At 43.8% G+C, this 16,047-nt stretch overlaps 1 protein-coding gene across 5 annotated transcripts in view; it reads right to left on the reverse strand.

The window, feature by feature from the left end:
* The window catches only part of KCNAB1 (potassium voltage-gated channel subfamily A regulatory beta subunit 1), a 399,097-nt gene that overhangs the window by 100,939 nt on the left and 282,111 nt on the right, over positions 1–16,047 (reverse strand). For all 5 annotated transcript variants that reach the window (XM_021702562.2, XM_021702559.2, XM_021702560.2 and 2 more), the window contains exon 2: positions 15,158–15,201. In XM_021702562.2, the coding sequence (XP_021558237.1) occupies positions 15,158–15,201 (44 nt within the window). The remainder of the gene's footprint in view (positions 1–15,157; positions 15,202–16,047) is intronic.

The following is a 16,047-nucleotide window of genomic DNA, read 5'->3' on the forward strand; positions in this document are numbered from 1 at the left end:
ATAATGGCTGCCAGAGTAAAAAACTGGTCCAGGCCGCAGCTGGGACATTGTTGGAATGGACTCGATCCCTCTATAAGACCCCAGTATGACATTAAGTGCTGGGCCCAGAGAGTGCAGAACAACTCAACAAAGAAGGCTGAAGGTGGCCTTGATCCCAAACTCGAGACTGTAATGTCCTGCAGGGTTTTTAGCCCTGACCAAATAAAGGGTTACAGGCTATTCTTTCAAGATTCTCTCTTTGGTGCTTTGTCCTTCATGTTATTAGTACTATTAACCTTGTGCAAAAATCCCAGTGGCAGTAAATGACTGTAGCAAAAATAGCTTAGTGGAAATAAAAAACGGGTGGAATAAAAAAGAGCATCAGCAGTCTTGTTTTCTGGGACAAGATGACAAGGGACACCAATTCTGATGGAGCAGGGTGCAAGTGAGACACATCAGTTTGATGGGGTCACAGCGGAATTTCTCCCACTGGTGCCGTGTAGAATGATTAATTCAATATGGAGCTCTAAAAGCTTACCAGAAGCCTAGGCAGAGATGGGCTACTGGGTCATTATACCATTCCTGCATATTTTATTAAGTCTAGACAACTCTTGATTTCCCTCGAATAGGTTTTTATGCCTATGGAACCCATATTCAAACAGAAATAAAAAATTCATTCCAAAGAGAAACATAAACACATTTTCAATATTCCGTGTCACTGTTCCCAGCAGAGATAATTGAGAATCCACTGTCCTCTTCATATGGCTCAGTGTGGCAATTGGAGACCGACGCCACAGCCACTGACCTATGTGACTAAAATGCCAAGACTTCTTAAAGTTACACTGGTATAGGAACTATATACATTTAGCACACCTTGGATATTGTAAACTCCCAAGTATAAACCTCAATTTAAAAAAAAATGTATGCATGACAGGCCATGACTATTAGATGAAACAGTAGAAAATGTTGATGGAGTGGCAACCACAAAGGTGCCATGAGATACAGAACTGAACTTGCACACAAGAGAACTTGGGTAGAGGTGTGCCTCATTCATATTCCAAGTATATATAATAAAGGTCTGGTGATTAGCCTTCGTGTGCTAGAATTTCTCACTCTTGCAGATCTTGTGCAGTTACCTTTCCCTACACACTCTGTCCTTAAAGTCTTTACTTTCTTCCAGTCTGATCTGTCTTCAATTCCTTCCTTGACCCGGAAGTTTAGGATGTCTGAATGACGAGATTCAGTATTCAAAAGATTTTCTTACCCTATTCTCAACTCCATTGCCTCCCTGTTCCTTCATTGTAGTTGCCTGGCAGAACCCCCCACCGGGATAAGTCTGTCTGGCTGCTCATCCCCCATAACCAAGATGCTGAGCTGTGCTGGAGAAAATCACAGAATACAGAGACAGATGCATTGTAAATTCTCGGTCTATAGTAACGAGGCATAGAGTCACCAGTGCTCTGGTTTCTAGTCATTTTTCTCCACTGTTTGGATTTCAGAGATGCCCTACTTTTCTCAACCTCAGGCCCCACTTCCTCTTCCTCCAACATCAGCAGATAATCACACTTCCTGCTTCACAGAGAACATAGAAGAAGACAAACTATAATCCTCTCTACGTCTCACTCCCAAACCCAGCAACCAGTACAGATGCAGTTGATGTCCTGCCCATTTCCTGGTGGCCTGCAGCTGCCCAGCGACTTCCTCTGGTATGCAGACACCTCATCTCTTTCACCCTCAGCTGGTGTGTACTCGACACTGGCTCCCGAGTCCAGGGACCATAAACTAAGATCACACCTGTCCTTTCCCCTTCTCTTCCTGTCCCTGATGAAGAGAGTTCCTTCTATCCAAGACTTGTTTCTCCACAGATCCCCTGGGCCTTAGCCCCTTGCTCCTTCTTAGGGACCTCAGTCCACCGATTATCAGCTCTTGTTACTCTATCTTTTCTTTGCCTGAATTCTACTTTGTTTATTGAATATGAATTTCACATCACCACTTCACTTCCTTTTTGTTCATATTTGTCTGATTTTTATTCACCCATTTCTTTTTTTTTTTTTTTTAAAGATTTTATTTATTTATTTGACAGAGAGAGAGACACAGCAAGAGAGGGAACACAAGCAGGGGGAGTGGGAGAGGGAGAAGCAGGCTTCCCGCTGAGCAGGGAGCCCGATGCAGGGCTCGATCCCAGGACCTGGAATCATGACCTGAGCCTAAGGCAGACGCTTAACGACTGAGCCACCCAGGCGCCCCTATTCACCCATTTCTTTATTTTCCATTTCTTTTTGTCCTCTAACATAAAGAACATATCTAGAAACTAGTACTTTTTTTAAATCCCATCTCTAAAACGTGTAATTTGTTATGCTGACACCTATAGTAGGTCATTTTTCTGGTATTTTATTTTTTGCCTTTAAAAACATCTCCTTTTGTATTACCTTTACCCATCTTTTGCTAATCTGATCAAGCCTCATTTACTCACAATCTCCTTATGTATTCTGTACAGGTTCTCTATATATGCACACAGTACGATGAACTGGGCTCACAGTGAGCAATTAACTGATTGTTACATTTCATCTTCTGTAAAAGCAAGAACATTTGAGTCCTGTGCAGTCTCTCTCCTTGCTTCGATTCCCAGTCCTTTCTAATTTGCTGTCTACTGTGACCACTGTGACCAGAATGAGCTTCCTAAAATGCATCTGGCCAAGTGACTCCCCATCACAGAACAGATCAATTCCAAGCTTTGTGGCATGGGCTCTGGTATTCTTCCTAATCTTCCCAAAGTCCTCTCTCATCCTATTCTCTCCCCTATAGCTCCTTCTCCAGGTCATGCTAATTTGGATTCCCATGCTTCTCCTCCTGAATTTATCACTTCATTTAGGAAGTATTTATTGAGGCCCCATCATTTCCCTAGAACCATGCCAAGGTGGTGGGGGCAAAATGGCAAACAATAATATGGTCTCTGTTTCCTGGAGCCCCCAGTGCTCTGGGGCATCTTTTCTCGCCTTTCCCCAGCACAGCGTCAGGCACAGCTTTGTGCAATCTATGAACATGAGAATGAACGAGAAGAGTGCCAGACTCCGTGCTTGACAGGGATGATCAAATCTGTCCCGGTTCCTGGCCCCCTAAGAGCTCACAACCTAAGGCCCAGGTGGTGTCTGAGGCAGCAGACCCACAACAGGGCCACGGCAGCCAACCACCCCTCCCAGGAAGGTGCTGAAAGGGAGAGGGACTGCTTTGCTTGTCTAGCTTGACCCTGGCAATGCTGTGAGGGGTGACAAAGTCAGACAGAGAGCCACTTCCAGAACTGTCTCAGAACCAGCCCTGTCTCCTCTCTCAGCCAGGTGGGAGTTACAGGTACCAGCTGAGGCTGAGCGGGCTGGAATTTCTGCCCAGTCAGGGCCAAGGGAAAGGGAATAGAGCTGCAGGTGGACACTTAGGAGGGGAGGAGAGTGAGCGACTAAGAAGAAAAATGACAAAGTCCCACAGAAAGCTTGTCTCCAGTCACCATGAGCAGGGACCCCCAGCACACCTCATCCTCCTGTTTCCTTCCGCACAGCCTGAAGCGAGCCCCATGGATAGACTGTCAGCTCTAATTCAGCTACTGCCCATTACCTCATCACCCATTTTCTATAACTACATGTTGGGTAGCCTCTTCCTCCTATCTTAATTAGTTGTCAGATATAAAATGAACATTGGCGGTATTTTCTGCTTTGCTTTCGGGGAGGTCCTCCTTTGCGTATTTTCATCATCCAGGTGTTAGGATGAAGCTTTTATTTGTAAATGAGCCTGGGGCTCACTGATCCTTCAACATTCGGGGGGAAAATGTGAAGGAAAGTATATTAAAAAGACAAAGCTACATGTTGCCCCTCCAGAGGAGAGTTTTGGTGATTAGGCAAACTGAGGTTGCAAGAAGTCAATGTGAGCTGAGCCACCAAACTCTGAGCATACCTCACACTGTAGAAAAGGCTGGGGCAATTTTAATTTTCAACCTTGGCCACCAAAGACCTAGAGAAAGCTCAGATAAGCTAAAATAAGGGGGGAAGGGTTTTCAGGCTCCAGGGATATCTTCTTTTCTTAGAGCAGAGGAATGTGGAGCTTTTTAGGCAGGAGCACTTTAAATTTCCTTTGGAAATGCGCATTCTGTGGCTGAGGTAGATTTAAACCCTTCCACAGCTTTAGGGTTGGTTCTTGATTGACTGAATTTCTTCAGTAATTGGTTCAGGGATGGCTACACAAGCCAGTCAGAGCCAATAAGATAGGAGGCTTGGAGCTGCTGCAGCCATATTGTTACTCTGAGGGCAGGCTGAAAATGAAACCTCCCGCTTGCAGAGTTCATAGTCTGATCCCTGCATCAAGCCAGAAGTATCTACTGTCCATGTGAGTCTAGAAATTTCTGCTTTGGCTTAAGCTGATGTTTTCACTTTGCTTTGGCTGGATTTTCTGTTCGCTTACTCAAGAAGGTTTCGGATTGATTCACACTCAACATCTGTAAAAAGAACTAGGATTTTATTCCTGATTCCAACCAGCTGAGGCCTCTAAGGCATAGGTATGAATCTCCACACACTTCCCCTCCGTGTGTTGACCCATAGCTGGTCACCCCTCAGGCATTCATCCGCCCTCCCAGAGGTGGCTCCCCATAGCCCTGCACCCTCTTAACCTGAGCACCCCATTTCACAGGAGGACAGCACCCCAACTGATTCCCTTGATTTTTTAGTCTCATGATTAGAGGAACTCAGCTGTGTTGCTGATTGAAACTCTGAAACTTTCTCAAACTTCCATTTGGGTTTTGACACTGCCTAGGTTTAAGAAAATACTCTTATGAATGTGACCTTTATAAAGTTAGTGTGCGGGGCAAAGCTCAAGTCAACACAATGAACAGACTTGCATGTATACAAGGTGTGCCTCAATCAGACTTCTATGAGTCCAGGAGCTATGGGCAGGACTGCATGACGTCTTCAGGGCAATATTCACAGAAGGGAATGTCGGGAGTTCAGAACTTCATTCGGGGCATCCACGCGAAAACAAAATGTCTGCACTCAGTTGCAGTCTTACTTTGAAATCTCTTCCAGGGAAAACACTCTGGATCATGGGCCACGAGACGTGGATTCTGGTCTCCATTCTGTCTATGGAGCTGGTTGCTACCCTAACTTGAGAGTGATTCCAGGGAGCCATTCAGCCTCTCACATTTTCTGGTTCTAAAGTAGAGTGAAGGCATTTTCACCCAGCTGCCACCCTGGAGTCATGCTGAACTTGATCACTGCCTGTATCATGACTGTGAGAGGTAGAAGGAGCCTTCCATGCCTGGTTCTCCAGGAGGAAGTGAGGCTGGGAAGAGGCTGTGGGCACTTGGAGGCTGGAGGCCGATGAGGCAGCGGGAGTCAGGCGGCTGGTGGAGGGCCAGAGGCAGGAGATGTGGGCTGTGCTGTCCCTACCACTGGTCTTGGACAAGACGTTTCCCCTCTTCCTACCTCTATTTTTCTCATTTGTATAGGGGGTGGTGACTGCAAGGACTAATTCCCCCTCTCCTAAGTGTGAGACCATGTGTATATATAAATGATCCGTTCCATCTAATTGCCCACATCTGGGTCTCTGGAGGGCCTTCTCTCCCCTGCTACCTGGCTTCATTTTGAATCACGGGTAGCAGGTGAGGGCTACTCATCCTTTTAGAGCCGCACTGAGGGAGATGAGGGGTGTGTGCACGGGGGTGTTAGAGACCCCTCTGCGTTCTCTTCCCCAGCTCTCCCCTGGCCCTGGTTCTGACAACGTGTGGAACATCAGGCATGCTGCTCTCCCAAGCTGGCTGTATCTTAGCTCCTAATGCACTCCAGGAGGGAAGGCAAATGCACATGGCCAGCAGTCACTGGCAATTCAGGGTGCAGCCAGGTCATCAGCAACTCCAAAGGATTTAATTCATGAAAGTAGGAAATGAGGAAGCAGTATTTTAAAACAATATTGTAAAAATACAAATGCCTGTTCAGTTTTAATGTGTATGTGCCATGGGAATTATTCAAGGTAGACGTCCCAGGAAAGGTGACAAGCCTAAAATTCTCTTGTTTTATGTTTAATATTCATGCAGTATCTAAAATTTTGTGGATATTTTGGTCTTAAGATAATTCACTCTGTATTATACAGCAAAATTGGTAAACTCTCTAGGGGAAGACATTGTGCTTTTTAAATGGTTTCTCAAGTGTCTTAGAGGCACTTTGTAAATACTTGTCATGTTGTTAGAATGACAGGTGAAGGGGCTAGTTTACATTGGCCTTGGCAATAAGAATGAGACTCAAGAAGGGTGTCACAAAAATAATATCATGCATGTTAAATATTTAATGTCCTGTTCTCCTAGTGTAAAAATGTTTAGTTCAGTGAGAGCATCTCTAAGGTAGAGGAAGACGAGCCAGGAGTACATTCTGCACATACGCAACACATTAAAAAAGAAGCTCACATGGTTTATTCTTATAACTCATTGCTTTTGCTCTGGAAGCTTCCCTTGATTAGGGAAGGGCATAAGGCAAGACAGGCCCAGGTGGCAGGTGCTGAATGGAAGGGGAAGTGAGCTCAATCTGCTTGCCCCAGGAGCTTTCCACTCCAGAGAAGCCCCAAGGCCAGTCCTCAGCTAGGCAGATTCTCCTCTGAGAGCCTGCCTTAGGTGGAGATGCCTCAGGCCAGCTCCAGGGGCTAGCAGAAGGGGATCCTCGATGCTGGCTCGCCAGCACCTGTTCAGACAAGCAGCCATCTGTTTCCAATGGCTTCTAACCCCGTCACCTCCTCAGAATCATCAGGGCAGCCTTTTAAGAACACCTGCATTTGGAGTGGGCCTTGAGAGCTTCTCACTCAAGAGGTCTGGATGGACCCTGGTTCCCTGTATTTTTATTTTATTTTTTGAAAGATTATTTGTGCTGCCAGAGCTGAGAAGAAACACCTCTTGAGAGACTTAGTTCAGGCTCTCCAAGGTGTTAAATATTTTACTCTAGGACTTCATTCCTTCAAGAATGAAGTGTGAACGGGCTGCCTAAAGAAGGCAGCCCAGGATGGCAGGAAAGGCAGTTTGCACTGCCCAGGAGTTACAGCCTCGAGGCTTATGTCAAACAGGGCCCTGGAGGCATGGGGTATTTCTTCTTTTCCCTGCTCAATCAAAGCCCAAACCCTGTCTGGTAGCACTGTATAAAATGCCCTTCCTGGCCAGAGAAGAGCCTAGACCTCCTTTGGGATGATGGCATTCTATAGGAGCTTCAATATGTGCTCTGCTGAAAAATGAGCACGTGACCACACATCCCTTCATCTGGGTTCCCCCCTCCCCCTATATCGTGTGTCACTTCCTAGAAATATCTGGCTGCTCAGCTTGCCACATGCACCTATGTGATGTTTTAAAAAACTAGGAAATGCTTTTATTAGTCTGGGTTCTTGGGAGAAACAGAATCTTATATTTTTAAATAAAATTCCTTATTATATATCTTTTTATATGTAAATATTTATATATTTTATATTTAATTATAATACATATTTTAAAATAGAATATAAAATCTATATTTATACTTGTTATATCTAAAAATATACATGTAGGTACTTATATATATAAAGAGATTTATTATAAGGAATCGGCTCACATCATTGTGAAGGCTGAGAAGTCCCAAGATCTGCCATCTGTAAGCTGGAGACCAAGAGAACTGATGTGTAGATTCAGTCCAAGTCTGAAGGCTTGAGAACTAGAAAAACCCAAGGTTTAAGTTGTAGTCCAAAAGCCAGAAGACGTGAGAGCAGAGAAAAAAAGGATATTTCTGTTCAAATCTAAAAGTAAAAAAAGTCTGATGTTCCAGCTCAAGGCAGAGAGGCAGAAGGACTTCTCTCTTACTCAGAGAGGGTCAGCCTTTTTGTACTATTCCGGCCTTCAACTGATTGAATGAGGACCACCCACCCACATTAGCGAGAACACTACCAGAGTGAACAGTGCAGGGTGAAGTCAGCCTCTTTCAAACATCTATAGGGGAAGCTGCCCACTGTGGTGTGTCACCTCCCATGGCACGAATCAGGCAGGCCTTCTGCTGCTAACGTGAGACCTTGTGGGCTAACTCAGTGTGGGCAGATAGCCCTCCTAACTGCAGGAGGGAGAGCCCACAGGATACAGCTCCGAGCCCCACTCCAGCCTGGACTCTGAGTCACAGTGTATGCAGGGGACCCCCTGGTCCCTAACCCACTCTGGGGACAATCTGTGATGTTGGACCTCTTTCTGTGTCCTCTCACCACTCCCCACCTCCCGCCTCCATTTGGCCTTCACTGTGTCTGCACTGATATGCTGCTGGAAAAAAACAAAGAACTGGGCTGGCTGGACCCCAGCTATTCATGATTTCTAACTTCAGCTGGATCTTCACTAGGACTCCATGTGCTTTTGGCCATTCCTTAGCCATTGATCCATCTAGCCTGTCATTCAATCAATCAATATTTTTGGGTGCCTACTACTACTTGCAGGACAGTGTGTTCTGCTAAAGGTACAACAGGGGTGGAGAAAAAAAAAAGATGGTTTCTGCTCTCAGGGAGCATACAGCCTGGCACACTCTACCAGGCAGGTGCCCTAAACCTGCCCAAATAGTTCAATCCTCTGTATTTGCATGTGACCTCAATGGTAAGCGTGGGTTTGCCGTTGCTAGAAGTTCCTGGGTCTCTATTTCTAGCCAAGAGCTCTCTCTAGCACTCCCCATGCCTGCTAGATCTCTGAAGCCAGAAGTTGACGGGCTCTCTGGTCATCGCCCCCACAATGCTCCTGCTTCTTTGAGCCCTCCTTCCTCTTACTGTTCCTCCTGCATTTCGTCCTTCTGCGATGTTAGCTCGTCCACCCTGATGCCCCATATCCAGGAACCAAGGCATCCTCCTCTGCTCAGGGAGACTTCTCATTCTGTATCCCCAGGTTGCCAAGTCCTGTTTGTTCTTCCTCCTAAATAATCACCTCCTTCCTGTAGATCTTTAATGCCTCCTGCACTACCTCTTCGTTGTCTGACTCCTAATTCATCTGTCTCCAGTCTCAACCCCTTCCCTCAATCTAGCCTTCATATAGCTGTCAGAAACAAGTCTACTACATTTGATGGTCCTGCTCCTGATCCAAGTGTTGAAATGGCTTTTCACAAGGTAGAATGGTGTTTTTAAAGCCTTTTGTTTTGTTTTGTTTTGTTTGTTTTTTGGCAGAAGGATGCTTTTATCCATCCCTTCAAAATGGAATAAGAAGCACTAAAAAGAAATCAACTATTAAGCTGTGAAAAGATATAGGGGAACCTTAAACACATATTGTTAAGTGAAAGAAGCCAATCTGACAAGGCTACATGCTGTGTGATTTCTACACTGTATGAAATTCTGGAACTCACAACACTATGAAGATAGTAAAAGAATCAGTGGTTCCCAGGGGTTAGGGGGAGGGAGAGATAAATAGGCAGAGCACAGAGGACTTTCAGGGTAAGGAGATTATCTGTGTGATTCTATAAGGATGACTACATGTCATTACACATTTGTCCAAACCCACAGAATATACGACACCAGGAGATACACATACACCTAATGTAAACCATAGTTTGGGTGATAATGATGTGTCAGTGTAGGACTGTAACAAATGTGCTGCTAGGGTGTGGGATGTCGGTTGTTGGGGAAGCTGTGTGTATGTGGGGTAAGGGAACAATCTATCCATTCTGCTTAATTTCAGTGAACCTAAAACTACTCTGAAAGACAAAGTCATTTACTACATATTATATCAAAAATATATTTATATTAAAAAATTTACTCTAAAAATTTTACATCAAAATTTACATTTAAAATTTTTATATTTACATTTATGTTTAGAAAAAGTGGAGCTCCTCTGATAGAAGCTGTGGCAATAGAAAGAAGAGGTCAGGGTGAGGTGGGTAAGCCCTGAGCCTCACCCCTGAGTGTTCCCTTGGGACCTGGGGACCTCAGGACTTGGAGGAACACCAGAGACCTAGAGGATGCAAGCTAAATGACTTAGCAAGTCAAACAAGGGCTCTCATGACCAGGCCCGGCTTTCCTTCCAGGCGTATTCCTTAAGGTTCACAGACACCTTGTGTTTGCAATATTCTACACATACCCTAGAGTTTCCCCAAGCACCTCCTGTTCCATGTAGTCTCCCAGGCTCACGCTGCTCCCTCTGTCTGGAATCCTTCACCCTCTCTCCATCTGATGACTTCAAGTCTCAACTCAAGCAGCACATTCCCTGTGAAGTTGTCCCAAGTTCTTCAGGAGACTGTCCTCCCACTTGGTTCACCTTGTTTTCTCTATTACGGTATGTGCTAAATGTAGTGTTTGTTTCCACATGCTGAACTCCTACTACTGTGGGAACGATCTGAGAGCAGAATCCTTGCTGCTTTCATCTTGGTATCCCCTGTAACCAGCAAAAGGCCTCACTTCCTAAATGTTTGCTGAGAATGAATGAATGAACAAATGAATAAATGAATAAATGAACACTACTCTTTCTGTCTCAGAAGATGATCCCATATCCCAGTAGATGATTTTCAGTCACTCTTTGGTAGATTTACTTTTTTCCCATAAGTTTCTTTGACTTTGGGGCTTGATAGCAGTGGGCACTTAATCTCCCACCCACCCACCCGCCATTTTGCTAGTTGGCAGAGCCATGTTCCTTCAGAGGTATCTTCAGTGTATCCTCAAGTTATTTCACCTTTCTGTTCCCATGTACACATGCTCTTAGTTACCAAAAGGAAGCTTGGCAGGTCAAGAAGGTCCCAGTCTGTCCTTATCTGGTAGGGCAGAACATCAGGATTGTTAGCTTTAATTATGACCTTTCGAGTATTTCAGTAAAAGACATCTGTAATGGTGTGATTGCTTGGTACATTTATTTTTTTTTTTTAAGATTTTATTTATTTGAGAGAGAGAGCATGAGCGGGGCAGAGAGAGGGAGAAGCAGACTCCCCGCTGAGCAGGGAGCCCAACGTGGGGCTCAATCCCAGGACCCCAAGATCACGACCTGAGCAGAAGGCAGACGCTTAACCAACTGAGTCACCCAGGTGCCCTGCTTAGTACATTCAATACTTAATTTCCAAAGCCTTAGTTGAACATGGGCTATAACTGAGCTGACAACCTAAGCCCGAAGCGGTAAACCTGGCTCCACCTGGATTTGGTAGCTGGGGTCTGCAGAGCCTGACAGATTACCTAAGGCTGGTGCATTATTCCTTTCTATGATGTTTTTCATCTTCTCTGGCTAACACAGGCAGTTCAGAAAAGTTCTCAAAAATGCTTATTCAACCAAGCTTTGTTACTTGTTTTGAATGAAGTCGGTCAACCCCATGAGTTTCTTTGTTTCCTCCTATTTTTCACACAACGTCTTATCACAAGTGTTCAGGCTCTCAGAAAAATGTGAAGCTCAAATCAGGACTTGCTACCCTTGAATCAAAGTTTTGTTTGAAAGTTCACCAAAATACCTACAGAGTGCATGCGTGCGCGCACACACACACACAGAGACACTGGGGTTTTAAAAAACTGCAGTCCTCCCTCTGGAGACTCATTTACATGTGGGGCTTAATAGACACCTGATTTTTTTTTTTTAGTTTTAAGCGCTTTTGCTTGAGTTTTCTGTGTACATTTGACTAAATTATTTTTCTGACATAGATAATATGAGATAGTTGATCTATGATTTTTCACTATACTTCCTAATTAATATTTTCTTAGATTACTCTATTTTTTTAAAAAAATTTTTTTAAAGATTTACTTATTTTAGAGAAGAAGAGAGAGCACAAGTGGGAGGGGCAGAGAGAATCTCAAACAGACTCTGTGCTGAATGCAGAGCCCAATGAGGGCTCCATCTCACGACCCTGAGATCATGGACCTGAGCTGAAACCAAGAGTCAGATGCTTAACCGACTGCACCACTCAGGTGCCCCTAGTCTATTTCTTAATTTATATTTATAGGTAATTTCTTTCAATAATAGTGAATAATTGTTTACCATAAAGCACATTCTCAAAAAAACTAAGGTCAGATTATCTCTGATAATGAACCTCCAGAGTCTTTCAAATACAAGTACATGATAACAAGATCAGAGCCATCAATTAAGCAAATGTCCCATTCCCTTAGATTTATGGTGAACAAAGACCACCCTCACCTCCCAAATCATCATTCAGGAGAGTCAGAAAAACTCAGGCATCAATAGCCTTCAATATCTTTGAAATACAGTGAAAGGTGGCACAATTAGTTGCTACTACCTTTAATTCATTTACTACTGTCCCTTCCCTGGTCTCCACACTTTCATTCAATAGGAGCCAAGAAATCCTCCTCCCAGCCCTTCCCCAGTGTCTGCCCACCACTCTGAATCCCACATCAACAGGCCCCCAAGTTACAATCACTTAACCACCCCTAGTAATTCTCATGCTTTGAAAATTTTAACTCTGGCTCACTGTCTCTCTCTTCAATATTAGTTTTTCTTTTTTCTTTTTAAGATTTTTATTTATTTATATGAGAGAGAGTGTGTGCACGAACTGGGGGAGTGGGGAGAGGGAGAGGGAGAAGCCAACTTCCCACTGAGTGCAGAGCCTGAGATGGGCTGGATCCCAGGACCCTGAGATCATGACCTGAGCTGAAATCAAGAGTCGGCCACTTAACTGACTGAGCCACCCCAGGCACCCCCTCAATATTAGTTTTGTTACACTTTTTAGTGATTTCAGTGACCCCGAAGATCATCCTTCCCTGCACTTTATCTCTCAGTTTCTTGACCTCCACTTCTCAACTTATCTTGTCTTCAACACAACCTCAGCCACCCTCTGCCAATGGACACACCTTAGACTTGTCACAACACCCAATGCCCCAAACCTCAATTTCAAGCATTCCCCTTTCTAACTACTACTTTCTATCCTTTAATCTTACTGTCTCTACTGCTCTTATTCCAACAATCTTTTGGTCCCTCTGTTTGCACGATTCATCAATCCTACCCATTTTCCACTGTCCCTCCACCTCCTCATTTTACTCATGGATCATTTTCCTGGCTCTAGTGCTCATTTTTCTCTTTGCTCAGTTTAAACTCTGAGGCCCACCATTATAATCACCCCTTTCCCTAAACTCTCAGCTTCTTGGCTTCTCTTTTTCATCATATGCCCTTGGAAAACCCCATCTGCACAGCTGAACATGGCTGCAGGAAAAACACCCAACCATGGAGATGGTCTCACTTTAAATTTATTAGCATGCATCTCAAGCAGATGCATAATGCTCTCTGACCCCTCTGACGCATCCCTCGGTCTATTTACCCTTCTGCTGTCCTGGATATCCTCTTTGTCATCCAACTTTCAACACCTCCTTCCCATCCTCACTAACAGCTGATGACCTTGCTTCTGATTTCCACTGAGAATAGAGAAGAAATAGAAGAGAACTTCTATGAGATACCACCACCCAGTCAACCCACCTACCAGCCTCAGAGCCTATGTACTCAGCCTGCTTTCATGTTACTCTCTTCTTGTGTCCTCGAGAAATCATTCTAGGTATTTTTTTGTCTTCTCCTACATCATTTTTTTTTCCTTCTCAAAAGGACTTCCTCATCAGCATATAGGATATGCTGTCATTTCTTCCATGGGTAAAAGCACTCTCCACCTATCCAGCTGCCCCTCCATTCTCTGCTTCCTTTTATAGAAATAGTCATCAAAAGAGTAGCCGCCAGCTATTCTCTTGAACCCAGCATGCTCTCTTGGACCCACTCTAATCATGCATGAGCTCTCTACCCCCCAAAAATTATCTTTTCAAAGTCACCAATGACCTCCCTCCTGCTACATGATCAATTCTTGACCCTCATCTTGCTTGACCTATGAGCCGCATTTAATAGGGTTGGTTACTTCATCCTCCTATAAATATTTTCTTCACCTAGATTCCAGGCCTCCATGTTCTGCTTCTCTGCCTACCACACTGATTGCTTCTTTTCAGTTTTCTTTATTGGCTCTTGCTCATTTTCCTGATTTCTTAATGTTGGATTTCACAGGTCTCAGACCATGTGCTCCCATGTTTTATCTCTACTCACTCCCATAGTGCTCTCATCCAGTCTTGTGGCTTAAACAGCATCTACATGTTGAGGACTTTCAAGTCCTCATGCACCTCACCCACATCTCTCTTCTGAAGTCGAGATTCATTTACCTATCCATTTACCTATTTGACCTATTTGTCTTGGATATCTAACAGGTATCTGAAACTTAATACATCCAAAAATCAATCTCCTCATCTCCCCCTTCCTAAAGCTCTCCTTCTTCACTCTTCCACATCTCATTTACTGACAACTCCATCATTTCTGCTGTTCAAGCAAAAAACCCCCAGTTATCTTTGCCTCTTCTCTTTTGCCCTCCATTCCACACAGAATCAGAGAACCAGGCTCTACCTCCAAACCAGAGCCATAATCTGACCACTTCTCATCATGCCTCAGCTATCATCATGGTCTAGACTCTCTCAGGTTACAGAATAGCTCTCATGGTGTTGAAGGGCCCAAACACCAAGGCTGCTTTTTCCCATATCTGGGGGAAACCCGGAAGCCTTACACCTACCCAAGTCTCCCATTCAGATTTCACCGTTTCAGACTCATCCTCATGCTGTTACCATTGCCATCTCAACTTAGTCTTCTTTAAGTATTTACATTTTCTGGGAGGAAATATATATATTTCTTTCTATATAATTTATATGTGTGTGTGTGTGTATATGTATATATATACATATACACACACACACACATACACACACCACTTTGTCCCGAGAGTATTTAAGGTACATTATACAAGTACATAAAAAGTACATAAAATACACAACAGTATAGAAAAATTCGTGAGTAAATTAGGCAAAGGGAAAATAAGGATAGAAAAAAAACTCAGATGAAGCTACAGGTAAGGTGAGCATACACATGCGTACAATGAGGTTCTTTGCATTTGCTACACATGAGTAACACATAAATTTCTTCCTCTAAGGTGTGCTTTAATATCAGATTTATTTCTGCTTGATGGGCCCCATAAGGCATCATGAGCACAGTGGCTCTTTGGGCGTAGAGAGGGAGAGGGCTGTGTTGGGCAGGAAAGGCTCAGAAGGAGAAGTGGGCCCATGCTGGTCAGGAAGCCCCTCCTCACCTGAGACTGGGTCTCAACCTGATCCCAGTCACTACCTTGGTGTTCTCCCCAATCTCCCGCCTCCCAATCCACCCCCACGTGATACCCCTGGTACTTACCAAGACCCAAGCAAGAAACTCTGAGTCCTGATTTTCCAAGATTCCTAGAATAAAAATAAAGCAGCATATGGTCATGACTTTCTCAGGTGAAACTATACACACTTAAATATGAGATCCATCTCTCACTTTTGACATTGTTCTTGACTAGAGTTGTGGTAGAGACAGAGCTGCAGGTGCAGGTCTGTCGTCTTGGGAAGAGTCTTTCATCTCCATTTGGGCGCTAGGAGGCTCCAAATGTGCTCAGGCTCAGCACAAGATGAAAATGTCCCCCCACGAAATGCAGCTTTTCAGCCTTGAATAATCTTTACTAATTTGTTTACAAATTTATTTTCTTTCTCTTTCTAGAATGGGAGTCCCTTGGAGGGCAAAATCTGTATCTTATTCATCAACCAGTCATTCCTTATTCATTTATTATTCATCCACAGAGCCTGACACACAGTGGATCCTTAATCAATATTTGTTGGCTGAGTAACTAACTGACTTCTAAAACAGAATATTATTATGGATGGTTGGAGATTATTATAAGAATAAATTCAAAATGATCCTTTAGGCTGTTTAAACTATATTATAGATATCCCTTGACTTACAGTAAGGTTATGTCCTGAGAAACCCATCCTATGTTGAAAATATCATAAGTTGAAAATGCATTTAATTCATCTAACCACCAAACATCATAGCTTAGCCTAGCCTACCTTAAACATGCTCAGAACACTTATATTAACCTACAATTGGGCAGAATCATCTAATAAAAAGCCTATTTTATAATAAGGTGTTGAATATTTCATGTAATTTATTGACTACTATACTGAAAGTAAAGAAAAAAAATAAAATAAAGAATGGTTGAATGGGTCTAGAGTGGTTGTAAGTGTATTGGCTATTTACCCTCCTGA

The sequence above is a fragment of the Neomonachus schauinslandi genome, chromosome 1 (genome assembly GCF_002201575.2).
Source record: "Neomonachus schauinslandi chromosome 1, ASM220157v2, whole genome shotgun sequence".
Classification (NCBI taxonomy): domain Eukaryota; kingdom Metazoa; phylum Chordata; class Mammalia; order Carnivora; family Phocidae; genus Neomonachus; species Neomonachus schauinslandi.